The sequence below is a fragment of the Magnolia sinica genome, chromosome 9 (assembly GCF_029962835.1).
Source record: "Magnolia sinica isolate HGM2019 chromosome 9, MsV1, whole genome shotgun sequence".
Classification (NCBI taxonomy): domain Eukaryota; kingdom Viridiplantae; phylum Streptophyta; class Magnoliopsida; order Magnoliales; family Magnoliaceae; genus Magnolia; species Magnolia sinica.
The window spans coordinates 81,441,127-81,455,984 of NC_080581.1; the positions used below are offsets into that span (position 1 = coordinate 81,441,127).

The following is a 14,858-nucleotide window of genomic DNA, read 5'->3' on the forward strand; positions in this document are numbered from 1 at the left end:
CTACTTCCACATTCGGTGCCAGTCATATACGACCATAATTGTGTTTTGTTAACATCTTCATGATGGGCATCATTAGATTCACAGTTTGGATGCTACACAACTATTACCGTGGACACAAAAATATACCCCTAGCCATATTTTTACGGGTAACATACATTCATCCATATTCACAGTTTCACTCTTTCATACCTTGTAAAGCTTTCACGTACGTTTTCATCCAAGGTGAGGCCCATTGATCAGACCATTGAAAGATGAAGCCAGGTGCAAAAGACTAAAAGCTATGCATATCCAATAGCAATAGGCCTGACAATTTATTCTAGCAACATTAATGAAGAAAGGTGGGGTCCGGCATTTTGATGGATGAAGGTCTTATAACGGAGGACTCCTCAAATCAAGCACAATATCACTCTTAGCTGATTTTTAGGCCGTAGGCTGAACAGCTACGTGTAATTATTCTATATACTTGTATATATTATTCTAGATAGCAATAAGAAATAGGTGGGTTAATATTTTCAAACTCTATCATGGTATCAGAGCAATAAGAGGGATATCTGTTGGAGATGGTGGGGTTGTGATCAAGGGATGGGTAGTTTCAGTGTTTGGGATCGAGTTTCGAAGTGTCATTGGCGGTCTTCAGTATTTGTCTCTCACCCGTCCAGACATTTGCTTCTCCGTAAATAAACTTTCACAGTTTATGCATTACCCCACAGTAACTCATTGGGCAGCTGCTGCAAAGAGACTCCTCCACTACTTGAAGCAAACTATCTTTCATGGCATCCACATCACCAAAAATTCCAGTTTTGCTCTCACAAAGTACTTTGATGTTGATTGGGCAACCAATTTTGATGATCGTACATCCACATCCGCATACATCTGCTTTCTTAGATCAAACCCCAACCCCATATCTTGGAGTTCAAAAAAATGAAAAGTTGTAGCAAGATCGTCGACCGAAGCTGAATATAGATCCCTTGCAAATGCAACTTCAGAAACTGTGTGGCTGCTCTCACTATTCACAGAACTCAGGCTACCAATGAAAGATTCACCGAAATTGTTATGTGATAATTTGGGTGTAACTCATCTCAGTTTTAATCCAGTGCAGCATTCTCGGATGAAGCATATTCAGATTAATCTACATTTTTTTTGTGATATGGTTCAACGTGGCATTCTCAATGTTCATCACGTCAACATTCAAGATCAGCTCACGGATTTACTGACAAAACCATTGTCACAGCTCCATCTTGCAGGAGTGTATAACGGAGGACTCCTCAAATCAAGCACAAGATCACTCTTAGCTGATTTTTAGGCTGAACAGCTGCGTGTAACAGCTACCTGATTAAGCTGATTTTCAGGCTGAACAGTTGCGTGTAATTGTCACAGCTACACTCAAGATCATCTCGCGGATTTAGCTGATTTTCAGGCTGAACAGCTACACTCAAGATCAGCTCGCCGATTTACTGACAAAACCATTGTCACAGCTCCATCTTGCAGGGGCGTATAACGGAGGACTCCTCAAATCAAGCACAAGATCACTCTTAGCTGATTTTTAGGCTGAACAGTTGCGTGTAACAGCTACCTGATTAAGCTGATTTTTTTGCTAAACAGCTGCATCTTGCAGGAGCGTTTTTTGTCACAGCTCCATCTTGCAGGGGCGTATAACGAAGGACTCCTCAAATCAAGCACATTTTCAAGCTGAACAGCTGCGTGTAATTGTTCTATATAATTGTATATATTCTTCTAGATAGCAATAAGAAATAGGTGGGTCAATATTTTCAAACTCTATCAGGTCTTCCATGGTCACCATCAGCAAAGGTTTCGACACTGGCATGCATGACTAAATTGGTAGAATGCTCCGTCGTGCATGACACACTTGTTGATTTCTTTGCCTCTCTTTCCATGCGGCATGCCCGTCGAAGGGGAAACTTTCAAGTCTTATGTTCACACCAGACATTCAGTTTCCAGTACCTGTCTCATGTTCAGGCCTTGGTTCTGCCCCCTTTTAGCCTTTTCTGCATCTGTTTTCATTCTTGCTTTTCAGATTAGCCACGATGGGATTGCCCAGTCCTAATTTTCTGGTCAATCCCGAATGTAAATTTTGTTGTTGATGAAATGAATATAGGGCCTCCGCCTGCTCCTTTTCTCAAAAAAAATAAAAAAATTCAGGACTTGGCAGCCAAATAGCAACCATAGGATTAAATCCAGCATTGAGATAAACTGTTCAAAGCATTTACTAAAACTGATCAATTTTTAATATTTAAAGATTATTATTATGATTATTTATAAACCTTAACCAGATTTCTCACTTGGGTTTTGATAGGATATGGTGCCACCATTTGAAATTCAAATGGAATTTTACCTTCAATCGTATCTTAGATTTGATCTGAATTGATGCTCTCTTTGCTTCCATATAAAAGCTATGATCTCATAATCATCTTAATCTTTGAGTCATGGATTTTCTCATGACCCACTAAAATTGAATTTAGATAAAAAAAAATTTGGATCATGCCTTAACATGAATTGGCAAAACAGGTGGACAGTGAAGATGTGAAATAAACATCACAGTGGACGTGTAGACCCACTTAGGATCTAGTGTATGTCACCATCCATTAGGACCTACATGTTGAGATGGTTTAATAATAAAAGCCGTCCAAATTCTTATTACTAGAACAAATAATAACATTTGATTTTTAGGATTGAATACAAGCCATTGAAAATTCTCTATCCCCACCACAAAGTTCATCTATAGACAACAACGGCTGTAATCATCCTTTCAGTGCAATTTTATTACGATGGCCTTCTTAATTAGAATGGAATCTATAACATGGACGGTTCTGATCATTGGAGCACTCAGCCTGTGGGCTCTGGTGGACAGTTCTAAATCCCAAGTGACAAGAGAAGAAAAAGAATTATTTTTTTTTTCTTTTTTTTTTTTACTTTTTCTCCCTGAACTGGTTTGAGCAACCGATGAAGCTGGTTTATATTGAACTCTGGATTTAATCCTACGCTCTTGTATTTGGAAATTGAGACTTGAGCCTCAGTTGCAATTGAGGCAAGATGATATGTAAAAGGGAAAAACGGTGCTTTAGTGAAATGAGAAGTACATTGATCCAGACCAGTTATCTATTGGACACACAGATTGGATGATTCCAATGGAGAGTGGATTAGGTGTGGCCCCAACAATACGATGTGGCCTTCACCGTAGTGCCCACTTTGATGTATTTATTGTATATCCATGCCATTCATCTGTTTTTCTAGCTCATTTTAGGGCATGAACCCAAAAATGATCCAGATCCAAAATTCAGGTGGACCACACCACATGAAATAGTGGCCATTTTGCTATCTCATTTTAGGAAACAAGACCTAAAATGATCTAGATCCAAAATTCAGGAGGACCACACCACATGAAACAGTAGTGATTGAGTATTAAAAACTTCTTGTGGGCCACAAAAGTACTGGATCAAGCTGATATTTGTTGATTCACTTAAGTTTTTGATTTGCTTTATTTTTTGGATCATGCCCTTAAGTGAGCTGTCAAAATGCATGGACGACATGGATGTAAGGAATATACATCATGGTGGACCCCAGAGTTAGGGACCCACCAACCTCAATGGACCCTAGAATCAACTGAATCCGCTCGAGTAGCGAATGCCAGATGGACACAGATTGGAGTTGCTAAACCCTGGACCGTCTTGTTGTTGCTGGGGACCAATGAATTTATATTATATAACGACATGATAACCAGCAAATAAAGCATCGAGCAGTCACGTTGGTGTGGAAAGTCATTTGGGTGATGACCATGGACAGGCAACATCGTCTATTAAATTGCATGTCTATCTCTTTGTTCCGTGTTGACTCTTCAACTCAGGTACACAAACTCACATACATGTATAGTTTTATGTCATGCATGCTCTACTACCAGGGATGAGAAAAAACAGTGCTTGAAAGGATTATCACCGAAGGTTTGCATGCCTACATCACCATGTGTTGCAATAAGATATATTGGGACTTTAGTGCTCAGATCATGGTCTTTTCAATGATCTAAACCACTTATAATGATGGGCCCTCACTCTTTCATCCAACATGAAGCTTTCCACGTTTCATCCAAGGTGAGGCCCATTGATAAGAACATGGAAAGATGAATACAGGGTATTGAAAGGTTAAAACTTACGCATATCCAATAGCAATACTGCGTGTAATGTACTCTACGACATTGAAAAAGAAAGGTAGGTCCTACTTTGGCAGATGAAGGTCATTCCATGGTTACATTCTGCGCAACTTTCCACGCTAGGGTGAGTAAATCTATAGGACAGTTTGCGTGGATGACATGACTTGCTTGTTGATTCCTTTGCCTCTCCTTGCATGTCAGGTCCTTTTCTTCCTTTGCCTCTCTTACAAGGAAAGGAAGAGAGACTTTGAAGTCTATCTTCAAAGTAGAGATTCCCTTTTAGTACTCGTCAGAAGATCAATCGTTAGTCCGGAATTTAGTAGTTGGAGATTTTCCAATTAAAGTAGTTTCTAAAATTGATTAATTATTATCATTATTTTATAAATGTAAATAAGATTTCCTACATGGGGTTATCAGAACCAATGTTTGCCGCACACACCACGCAAGTTTCCATAATGACCGTGTACAAAACTCTGCACGTGACTTGTTACCATGTCAAAGTTTTGCATGCCCTACCATGATGTATGTGTCATATCCACACTGTCCATCCAAATTTTCAGAATATTTAAGGTTATGAACCAAAAAATGAGGTGGATCCAAAGTTCAAGTGGACCACACCATAAAAAACAGTGAGGATTGAATGTCTACAATTAAAAACTTCTTGAGGCCACATAAGTTTTGGATCAAGCTGATATTTGCTTTTTCAGTTCATCTTAGCCTGTGTGACCTTATTAACAGATATTGGATAGTAAATAAGCATCATCATGGTCACAAGGAAGGTTTCAACAGTGGGTGGCATTGCTTCCGCAGCTATTTGTGGTGCGGTTCATTTGAGTTTTAGATTTGCCTCATTTTTCATACCATCTCCTACAATGATCAGAAAAATGGGATGGACTATGTTGATATGTATAACAAATACATTATAGTGGGGCCCACGGGACTTCGCCATGTAAAAATGAAGCACAAGGAAAGGGGCAAAGTTATATGGCATAGATATTATAATCATGCTGAGCACCACAATCACGCTAGCGTGAAAAGTTGTTTAGATGATAACCATGCAAAGGCCACATCCATCTAACAAATTATTAACCGTCCTTTATTCCAATGTTCAAGTCATTTGCAAGGACTTCATGCATGTATGGTTGAAGTCATATGTGCTCTTGTACTAGGGAGAAGAAAAGAGAGTTCGGGAAAGAATCAACACACAAGATTTGCTAGAGTACATCAATGGTGTGTTGCAATAAGATATATATGTTGGGTCGTAGGTGCTTGGTTGATGGTCTTTTCAATGATCTAAACCATTAATAATGATGGGCCTCATATTAATCAATGGATGCTCCAAAATAAATCCAACCAAAATATAGGTGGGCACATTGCTTGAATTCAGAGATTTGGGCATGTTTTTACATTGTTTCATATGGTGTGGCCCATGTAAGATTTTTGTCAGCATGATTTTTGGTGCATCCCATCTTCCCACCCCATTTGATTAATAGTTTGGATGTTACACTATTACTGTGGACACAAAACTATTCCGAAAGCCATATTTTTTACTACTACTGTGAGTTCTAATGGTGTGTTTTGTTTAGTAATGTATAGTAAAATATGTATTAATTACCGTTACTATTATAGTAAGAAGTAAAGCAAAATAGTGATCTTACACAATGCTCCTCTCTCATCTCTACTTCCAACATGTACTATCGCTAGTTAGATAGATTTGGATGCAATTTCATTAACATGTATTATATCCACACCGTCTATTCATTTTGCAATATCATTTTATTGCATGTCCTAAAATTGGGAAAGATCCAACACTTCTGTGGACCTGATCAAGAAGTTTTCAATGGCAAGTGTTCAACTCCCACTCCTAGTTGTGGTGTTGTCCATTTCTGCTTTGGAACTACCTCATTTTTTGTCTCATTTCATAACCGATCACGCAAGATGAATAATTGGTATGCATATAACAAACATCATGATGGGGCCTATAAAATTATGCCACATCAACAAACCAATCCATACCATGCGGTCATTCCAAAAGATTACAATGATTTGACCCTATATATATATATATATATATATATATATATTGACCCAATATTCAATCTAAGGTAAAAATAAAATAAAAAATTGTGTAAGTTTTACGCCACTTTACCTTGATAATCCATGGACCAAACAGGCCTGAAAAGACTAAAACCTAGGCTTATATAGCAATAGGCTGGCAATGCATTCCATCAAAATGAATGGATGAAGGTCTTTCCATAATCACCATCTGCGTAGCTCTCAATAGATGTCTGACATGCTCAACGCATTAATTCCTGTACTTCTTTTCTCCTTTTCATGTCACATGCCAGCCTAAGGAGAGACTTTGAAGCATATGTTCACACCTAAATTCCTACCTGTCAGCATGCTGAAAACCACAATCACCATCTGCATAGCTTCCTACGCTAACATGACTGGATGGATAGAGCTCTGACACGTTGATTCCTTTGCTTCTCTTCTCATTTTCATGTCACATGCCCGTCTTCTTACCTGTCCCATGCTTAAAACCACTGTTACAAATAGCAACCATAGAATTAAATCCAAAGAGTTTGAGATTAACTGTTTAAAGCAGTTGCCAAAACTGACCAAATTTTAATATTTAAAGCTTATTATTATTGTTGTTGTTGTTGTTGTTGTTGTTGTTGTTTTTATTATTTATATATAAACCAGATTTCCCACATGGATTTAGGTAGGATATGGGATGGACTTTCACCTCTGATCATATCTTAGATGAGATCTGAACCGATGTGTTCTCATCACTTCCTTATAAAAGCTATAACCTCATAATCATCCCAATCTTTGTGTCTTGGATTTTCATATGACCCATTAGAACTTTGCTTTTTAGTGTTCAAAATTGATATTCATACATAATATATATTGCCTTCAACAAATTTTTCTTAGGATGGATTAGATTTAGATAATTTTATGGATCATACCCTAATATTGATATGACAAAATTGGGGACCAAAGCAGATATCAAATAGACATATAGACATGGCCAGTGCACCTTACAAAGCTTTTGGTTGTGGACCCACTTAGGATGTAGTGTGTGTCATCAATTAGGATGGTCTAATAATCTAAACCGTCCAAATTCTTATTACTACAAAAAATAATGTATACTCCTATGATCACTCGTCATTTATGATCCTAACATTTGATTTTTGGGATTGAATACTAGCCATTGAAAATTCTCCCTCCAAACTTCAAGGTTCATGTATAGACAGAGACAGTTGTAATATATCCTTTCAGTATAATTTTATCATGATGGGAATCTAGAACATGGACAGTTGATCATTGGACCTGTCGGCCCGTGGGTTTCAGTGGACGGTTCTAAATCCCAAGTGGCAAGACAAGCAAAAGAAAATTTTCCTTCACCAGTTTATCTCAAACTCTCGATTTAATCCTACGGTTTGTATTTGGTGATTGAGACTTGAGCCTCAACCGCAATTGAGGTAAGGGGATCTGTAGGGAAAAAAAAAGAAAAGCTCTTTCGTGAGACTATCAGCGGGTAATTACACTGTGGTCATATATGACCATATGCACTACTTCCACGTTTGGTGCCCGTCATATATGACCATAATTGTGTTTTGTTAACATCTTGGGTTCTGTGACTTAATCAACAGGTTTAATGACAAATAAACATTACAATGGGTCTAAGGAAGTTTTAAGGGTGATAGGTTTTTTATTTTTATTTTTTTAATTTTTTTTTAATAAAACCTTTTCTTAGTATCATGGAGGAAAAACTATACAAGACAATAGACATTCCTTAGATTTAAATCACTACCGTTTCACATCCAAATCCATAGCTCAACTGGCAGATTGAGTGAAGATTCCTAGTTTCAACACTCTTGAGGCATTGGTTATCGATCCCTAGCAAGGGTGGCTAACATGGAGTGTGTACTGACATGGGTGTGTACTAACAAGCTAACCCTAAATAAATAAATAAATCACTACTGTTTCCGGACGGTGTGGTCCACGCCTAGATTAGGTACTTGCCCTGCCTGTTCCGAGCTCGATACTTCACCCGAGCTGATATTTGTATTTTCCCTTCATCCAGGTATGTCCGTACGTGTGATATTATGAATAAGTTAGATGGAGAATCAACGTCATGGTAGGCGGTAGGCCCTAGAAAGGTTTCAATTATAGCCGTTCAATCCCAATTTCTTTATTTGCTGTGGCCCACTTGAGCTTTGCATCTGGCTCAATTGTTCAAAATGATTGGAAAATAAAATAAAATAAAATGGATGGACAATGTGGATCTAACACATGCATTTTGGTGCGGTCCACAGTGGGTGGTTACAAGTGTCAAAACACTCTCGGGAGAGAAAATCTGTGTACAAAAGAGGAAACATGTATATTTTCCAATTATAAATCCTAATATTTTTTTTCTTTCTTTTTTGAGTTTTTATTAGCTGATTTCCCAGCTGAAATCCGTCACCGCCTGGACGTAATCCGTCCGGGCAGAGCTCTGTGCGGTCTACCGTGATGAAAACGACTTATCCACGCCCGTCAATCCCTATTTACAGATCATTATACAGAATGAACACAAAAATGAAGCAGAACCAAGGCTTAATTGGGTCACAAAGTGGGTATTGAAGGTCCACCATTAAAAACTTCTTGGGAGCTGCAGAAGTTTCGGATCAAGCTGATATTTGTGTTTTCACTTCATACATGTGTACATGACATTATGAATATGTTGGATGGTAAAAAAACATCACAGTGGCCCTTAGAGAGGTTTCAATGGTGGTATCATTATCACCACTGCTTCCTTTGGTGTGGTCCATTGGAGATCTGACCTGCTTCATTTTTTGATCATACCATAAGATGATCTTTTAATATGTATGGACGGCGTGGATAAGACGTTTACATCACGGTGGACCCCACAGAGGGGTAGGACGAATCGGCTTCCTCTCCGCTGATACCATAGGCGCTTACGTGGTCTAATAACAAGACGCTGTGCCTTTTACATAGACGATCTGCATTCAAAAGCAAACATAGGAAATGAAAAAGAAAAAAAAAAAAGAAGAGAGATGAGAACGCGTGCGTTTTTGGACAAGGAACTGGGAATTGGAAAGCCCTCCCCTTGTACTCGGCTTTGGTAGTGATCCTTCCTGTACTCTGTGCTCGAAATGCTCTTGGGCCTACCATGCTCAAAAAATGAGGCAGATCCATATCTCAGGTTGAGCCCACCACATGAAACGGTGGTGATTGAACACCCACCGTTAAAAACCACCTGGGGCTCACTGTAATGTTTATTAGGTCACACGGATTGCCTACTAAGTAACTTTTTAGGCTAAGCCTACTAAGTAAACTCTATGGGACCCACCATCATTCATGTATTTAATTTATCCACCTTGTCCATTCATTTACCAGATAATTACAGGGCTTTAGCCAAAAAAATGAAGACTTTCCAAAGCTAAAGTGGACCACACCACCAGAAATAAATCCTGAGGTATGCTCCACTTGAGCTTTGGATATATTTTAATTTTTGGCTTAACACTTACAATGATCTCTGTAAAAACGGATGGACGGCGTGGATAAACCCATCAGAGTTCCCTTCTGTTGCATGCCTGTGAAAGGTCCCCTTGGGGGCTCTGTATGTGGGCCGTGCTTCTTATTCTTAAACGAATCTCTGCTGTCAGTGATTGCATGTGAGTGGTTGGGATTGATTTAAACACTCCTCGCTTTCCTATATAATGCCTCCCAACCTTCTCTCTTCCTACACATTCCAAATCCTCCCAAGAAAATCAAATGGATCTCCTCCACCGTGCGTTTTCATTTCTCCTTTTCTCTTACCTCCTTTTCTCTTCCTCTTTTGTCTTTGCCAGTGCCAATAACAGTAAGGCTTTGTCAACCCACAAGCAATGCATTGAAGATCACTTCTCTGCTTTGCTCCACTTGAAACACAGCTTTAATTTCTCTGCTGAGTTCAGCAAGACTAGACTCCCCTCTTGGAATCCTGATAACAGGGATTGCTGCTCTTGGGAAGGCATCACCTGCGATGGTGCCACTGGTCACGTGACCAGTCTCAACCTCAACGAGCTCGATATCTTTGGTCGGATTGATTTTGTAAGCCTCTTTCGTCTTCAGAGCCTTCAGAAGCTCAACCTCGCTTCCAATTACTTCAATGACTCTACAATCCCATCTGGGTTTGAGCAGCTCACCAGTTTGACCCATCTCAACCTCTCCCGTTCGAATTTTTATGGCCAAATCCCGCTGGAAATCTCCCGCTTGACCACTTTGGTGTCCCTCGATCTATCTTTCAATGAATATAGCAATGGTTCGGTTGCTGAATACCTGAAACTCGAAATCCCGAATATTGGAGCATTCGTCCAAAATCTCTCGAGTATGAGAGAACTCCATCTCGATTGGGTAAACATCTCAGCGCAGGGTAGCGACTGGGCCATGGCCTTATCCTCGGCACTCCCTCTTCTCCGCAAGTTGAGCTTGAGAGGTTGTTATCTTTCAGGCCCCATCCATCCTTCCCTTTCCAACCTCCATTTCCTATCTGAACTCCACCTCAGTCAAAACTCTCTCTCTTCGGTGGTACCTAACTTCATAGGGAACTTCTCTTCTTTAACTTCACTGCGCCTCAGAAGTTGTGGTTTGCATGGCAAATTTCCGGAGAGTATTTTCAGGCTGCCAAACCTACAAACCCTTTTTGTAGGATACAATCCACTTCTGACGGGTGAAATCCCTCCAAACAATACTCTCCGGGAGTTGTCCCTATCCGACACTGGATTTTGTAGCAACCTACGGGATTCATTCACTAATTCCAAACTGCTGACAATGATCGAGCTTAGCGATTGCCAACTAACCGGCCAATTTCCATCATGGCTTGTGAAGCTCGAGAAACTCATGCATTTGGATCTTTCATACAATGGTTTCAGTGGACCATTGCCATCATGGCCTGTGAAGCTCGAGAAACTCATGCATTTGGATCTTTCAAACAATGGTTTCAGCGGACTATTGCCATCCTCTATTGCCAACCTCAGCAACCTCGCTCATTTGGATCTTTCAGCCAATGGTTTCAGCGGACCATTGCCATCATTGCTTGTGAAGCTGGACAAACTCGTGTCTTTGGATCTTTCATCCAATAATTTCAGCGGTCCAATCCCTTCTTCCTATGGCAACAAGTTTCAAAATCTTCAAGTCAAACAAGAGTTTTACAACAATTCACTCCAGTGGAACCATTCCATCATCCTTGTTTTCACTCCCATCTCATTACAATGTGATTCTTCGATATAATCAATTTAGTGGTCAGCTTGACTTAGTTCAATACACCTCCTCTTCAGTGCTACAGTTCATTTATTTGTCTAACAATTTACTCAGTGGGACCATTCCATCATCATTGTTTTCCTCCCAGCATTACTGGGCTGTATCTCCAAGATAACCAATTTACTGGTGTGGCAGTTCCAGAATACATCCTCTTCACAATTACAAACGATTGACTTGAGTAATAACAGCTTGCAGGAGCCTATTCCGAGATCCATATTTGCACTCACCAAGCTTCATGACCTCTGGCTTTCATCAAACAATTTCAGCGGTGATGTGGACCTTGGCAAGGATGGTGCTCTTGAGGCGAAAAAGTCTAGTATGACTGAAGATGAATGGAATACTCCTGATAAGAAGCCCTTATTTGTAATTTGTTTATGTCTCATGGATGAGGTTCTTTATAATGTTTTAAGGGAGAAAATTGTGGCTAGTTTATGGGTGAAGTTAGAGGATATCTATGTGAAAAAATTCTCTGAAAATCGCCTACACTTGAAGCGGTAATGATATAACTTCAAGATGACAGAGGGTGGAGATCTGGAGGCCCACATTAGTAACTTTAATAAATTAGTTTGCAAATTGCTGGATATGGAGGAAGTGATCAAAGACGAGGAACACGCATGTTTGTTGTTAAATTCTCTTCCGGCATCATATGAATCATTCAAGGACACAATGTGCACCATAAATAAAATCTTGAATGTCGACGCCGTTATCTCAACCATTCAAGGGAAGGCCATGAAAAAGTTAAATGACGACATGGGGACGTTTTCTGATGTACTGATTATGAGAGGTAGGAATTCTGATCGAGATACAAGATCTTCAAGACCTAGATCCAAATCTAAGAGCAAGTATAACATCCTGGATTTTCATTGTTTTTTATTTTTAAAAATTCTTAAAATTTTTTATGTAATTAACTTATATTATCACTTACTAACTATTAGCACTCAATGTTAGTTTATACACGGGTGATACCAGTAAAGAACCGCATAAGTCTAATTAATCAATCGTAAAAAGCCAACGAATCCGCCCGATCACTTAAACATCAAGTTTAGCCTCATGATTTACTCACGTAGGGCCCAAATCTAACCGACTCATCGCTAACTAATCATGACAATCATAAATAAATTAAAGATCTAACCGAAGCTGATTCGGATAAGGTCCGGATCTTGACTAATAGACTAAATCAATCCCGTTACTCTTTTAGCTTAAAACCAACAGTTTAGAGTAATCACGACCAAATCTTCACTTTCATTAGTTATAAATAGGCCACACTATGGACATAGTTAATCCAAATTCTAATAATTGCCCACGAGAAATCTCAATACCTAATTAATTCAAGAAATGCGCTGATTTTTCGAACAAGTTCTAAACCGCTTGTTAGTGGGCCACTAGTTCCAAAACTATCGAATAATGTTCGTCTTACTGGGCTTGACGTCCATCGTGGGAGTCGGACATTAATACTTTCCAGAACCGCTCAACTTTAGGCAAAGGACAAATACATGAGAAGTGCAAATACCCTAAAGGAAGAAGTTGAAACTTAAGTGCATTGAGTTGTCCACTCTTATGCAAAGTTGAGGATTTTGGACCATCGGTTTACGACCAAATTTCACACGTGAAATAAGGATATTTCCCTACTCATATCCGTATAGCCCGGCTCCGATCGAGCATCGGTGACTATTGAACAGACTTCTAATCATATCTGTCGATTGACGCATCCAAATAGCGGGCCAAACATGTCCATACGTAGATCATCATTAGGGCTGACTATCCTACGGTGTATGTCAATATGTATACCCCGTAGTGGGTCCTAGAGGCTAGAAAAACCCTCCCATAGGGTTAGTATAGTAAAAATCCAACCCTTGGGGCCATTTACACCAAATTCGGCATTATAAAAGGGCCTCATTTGGGCACCTCCTCTCCCTATACGAATTTGTCCTAGAAGAAAGAAAGAGAGAAAGAGAGAAAGAGGAGAAAAGAGGAGAAAGAGAGAGGAAAAACTTGGAAGCATGAGAGTTTGTGCACCTTCATCCTCTCATCTCCTTTATAGCAACCTTGTCCCTCATTGGTGTCGATTCGGCGACGATTGAAGGTAAGTATTGAGTTATGTTTGTAGGCTTAGGCCTTGTGTTTAATTCCTTCCAATTTTTACAAGCTTGTATGCTTAATTAGGTATTTCAACGATGATTTTCTAACACCATAACCCTACGGGCGCCGTGAATCTAGCGGTTCGTCACAAGGTGTGGACTATTATCCTTAGGCGGCCGAGCACCAATTCTACTATAAGTTTAATGATTATGAATGTTAGGATGATGTGCTTGAGAAATCTATAGAGAGAACCTAACCAAGTCCCTACATGATAGGTCCCCCTAAATTTCATGAAATGATTGAATGTTATTTATTTGTTCTTCAACATGATTAGGTTTAATTTTCATGTGGCATGTTCATCCTATATATGATTTTAGTATAACCTTCCTTGTGGCATGTTTGATTGCATAAAATTCTTGTTGTATGTTAGTGCTTACATTAATCCTTATTGCATGTTTATGCTATAAATGATGTATAACTCTTGATCTTTTCAGTAACCCATCACGACACACATGCACATTAATTTTGTACTTTGTTAGTAGTTGCATTGTAGAAAAATCTGAATTTTATATTTAATGTATGAGAGCATGACTTCACTTGTATAGAAGATGAATCCTAAATTGTTGGAATATTATTGAATGTCATAAACCCCTGGGTTGGTCAGGGAACTGAAGTGGGAGAAGGTAGTCCTGTTAATAGGACCATCATGCAGTTAAACCAGCGGATTTGGGTGGACGTGAATGGGCGATAGTAGTTGGACTACATGGGTCGCTTGCATTCAATATCGTCCATCACACACTCGCCTGAATTCACACGGTTTAGTTCGCTTACTGACCTACCACATTGGTAAGCCATGTCTGCTCACGCCTGTATGGAACCTAGAGCACCCTTTAACCACTGAATCCCATTGATAACCATTTGAAACTGATCCACCATCTCGAGAGCCGGGCATGGTAGAATGGGACATTGTAACCGAGCTGTCAGCCTACGCTGGGGTGACGAGCCTCCCCGTAGTGAGCGCGAGCGATCCCTCTTCTCAGCACTCCCTATGTGCTTGAAATCGAGGATGGGGAACCCGATGAGATCAAGGATCGCAGGGTCCTGGCCTCGCACGTTGAGGGGCCTTGGCCTCGTAACCAGTTGAGGGCAATGATACGTGGGATGTACCAGTTTTTCCAATCTACTGGATGAACGGAATTAACTAAATACTCAGCTAACATTATCCATGCATTGCATTAGCTAGGATTTAGTGACTCGGCAGTTGAGGTCACAATGAGGAAGTGTTGGTCATGCGCGATCGTTA

General features: G+C 39.7%; 1 protein-coding gene across 1 annotated transcript; it reads left to right on the forward strand.

Annotated features, from left to right (window-relative positions):
• Window positions 1–9,949: 9,949 nt before the first annotated feature.
• Window positions 9,950–14,306, forward strand: LOC131255232 (receptor-like protein kinase 5). Its single transcript, XM_058255925.1, has 3 exons — window positions 9,950–11,404; window positions 11,612–11,839; window positions 14,220–14,306. Exons 1-3 carry the CDS (start codon window positions 9,950–9,952, stop codon window positions 14,304–14,306), a joined length of 1,770 nt encoding a protein of 589 aa, XP_058111908.1.
• The last annotated feature ends 552 nt before the right edge of the window (window positions 14,307–14,858 follow it).

Bases quoted from the DNA above. Each gene is read 5' to 3' on its own strand.
- LOC131255232 (XM_058255925.1), top strand. From the start codon at position 9,950: ATGGATCTCCTCCACCGTGCGTTTTCATTTCTCCTTTTCTCTTACCTC. The intron at 11,405-11,611 runs GTTTTCACTCCC...CTGGTGTGGCAG, and splicing joins GGAACCATTCCATCATCCTT to TTCCAGAATACATCCTCTTC. The intron at 11,840-14,219 runs GTAATTTGTTTA...TGGGTTGGTCAG, and splicing joins CTGATAAGAAGCCCTTATTT to GGAACTGAAGTGGGAGAAGG.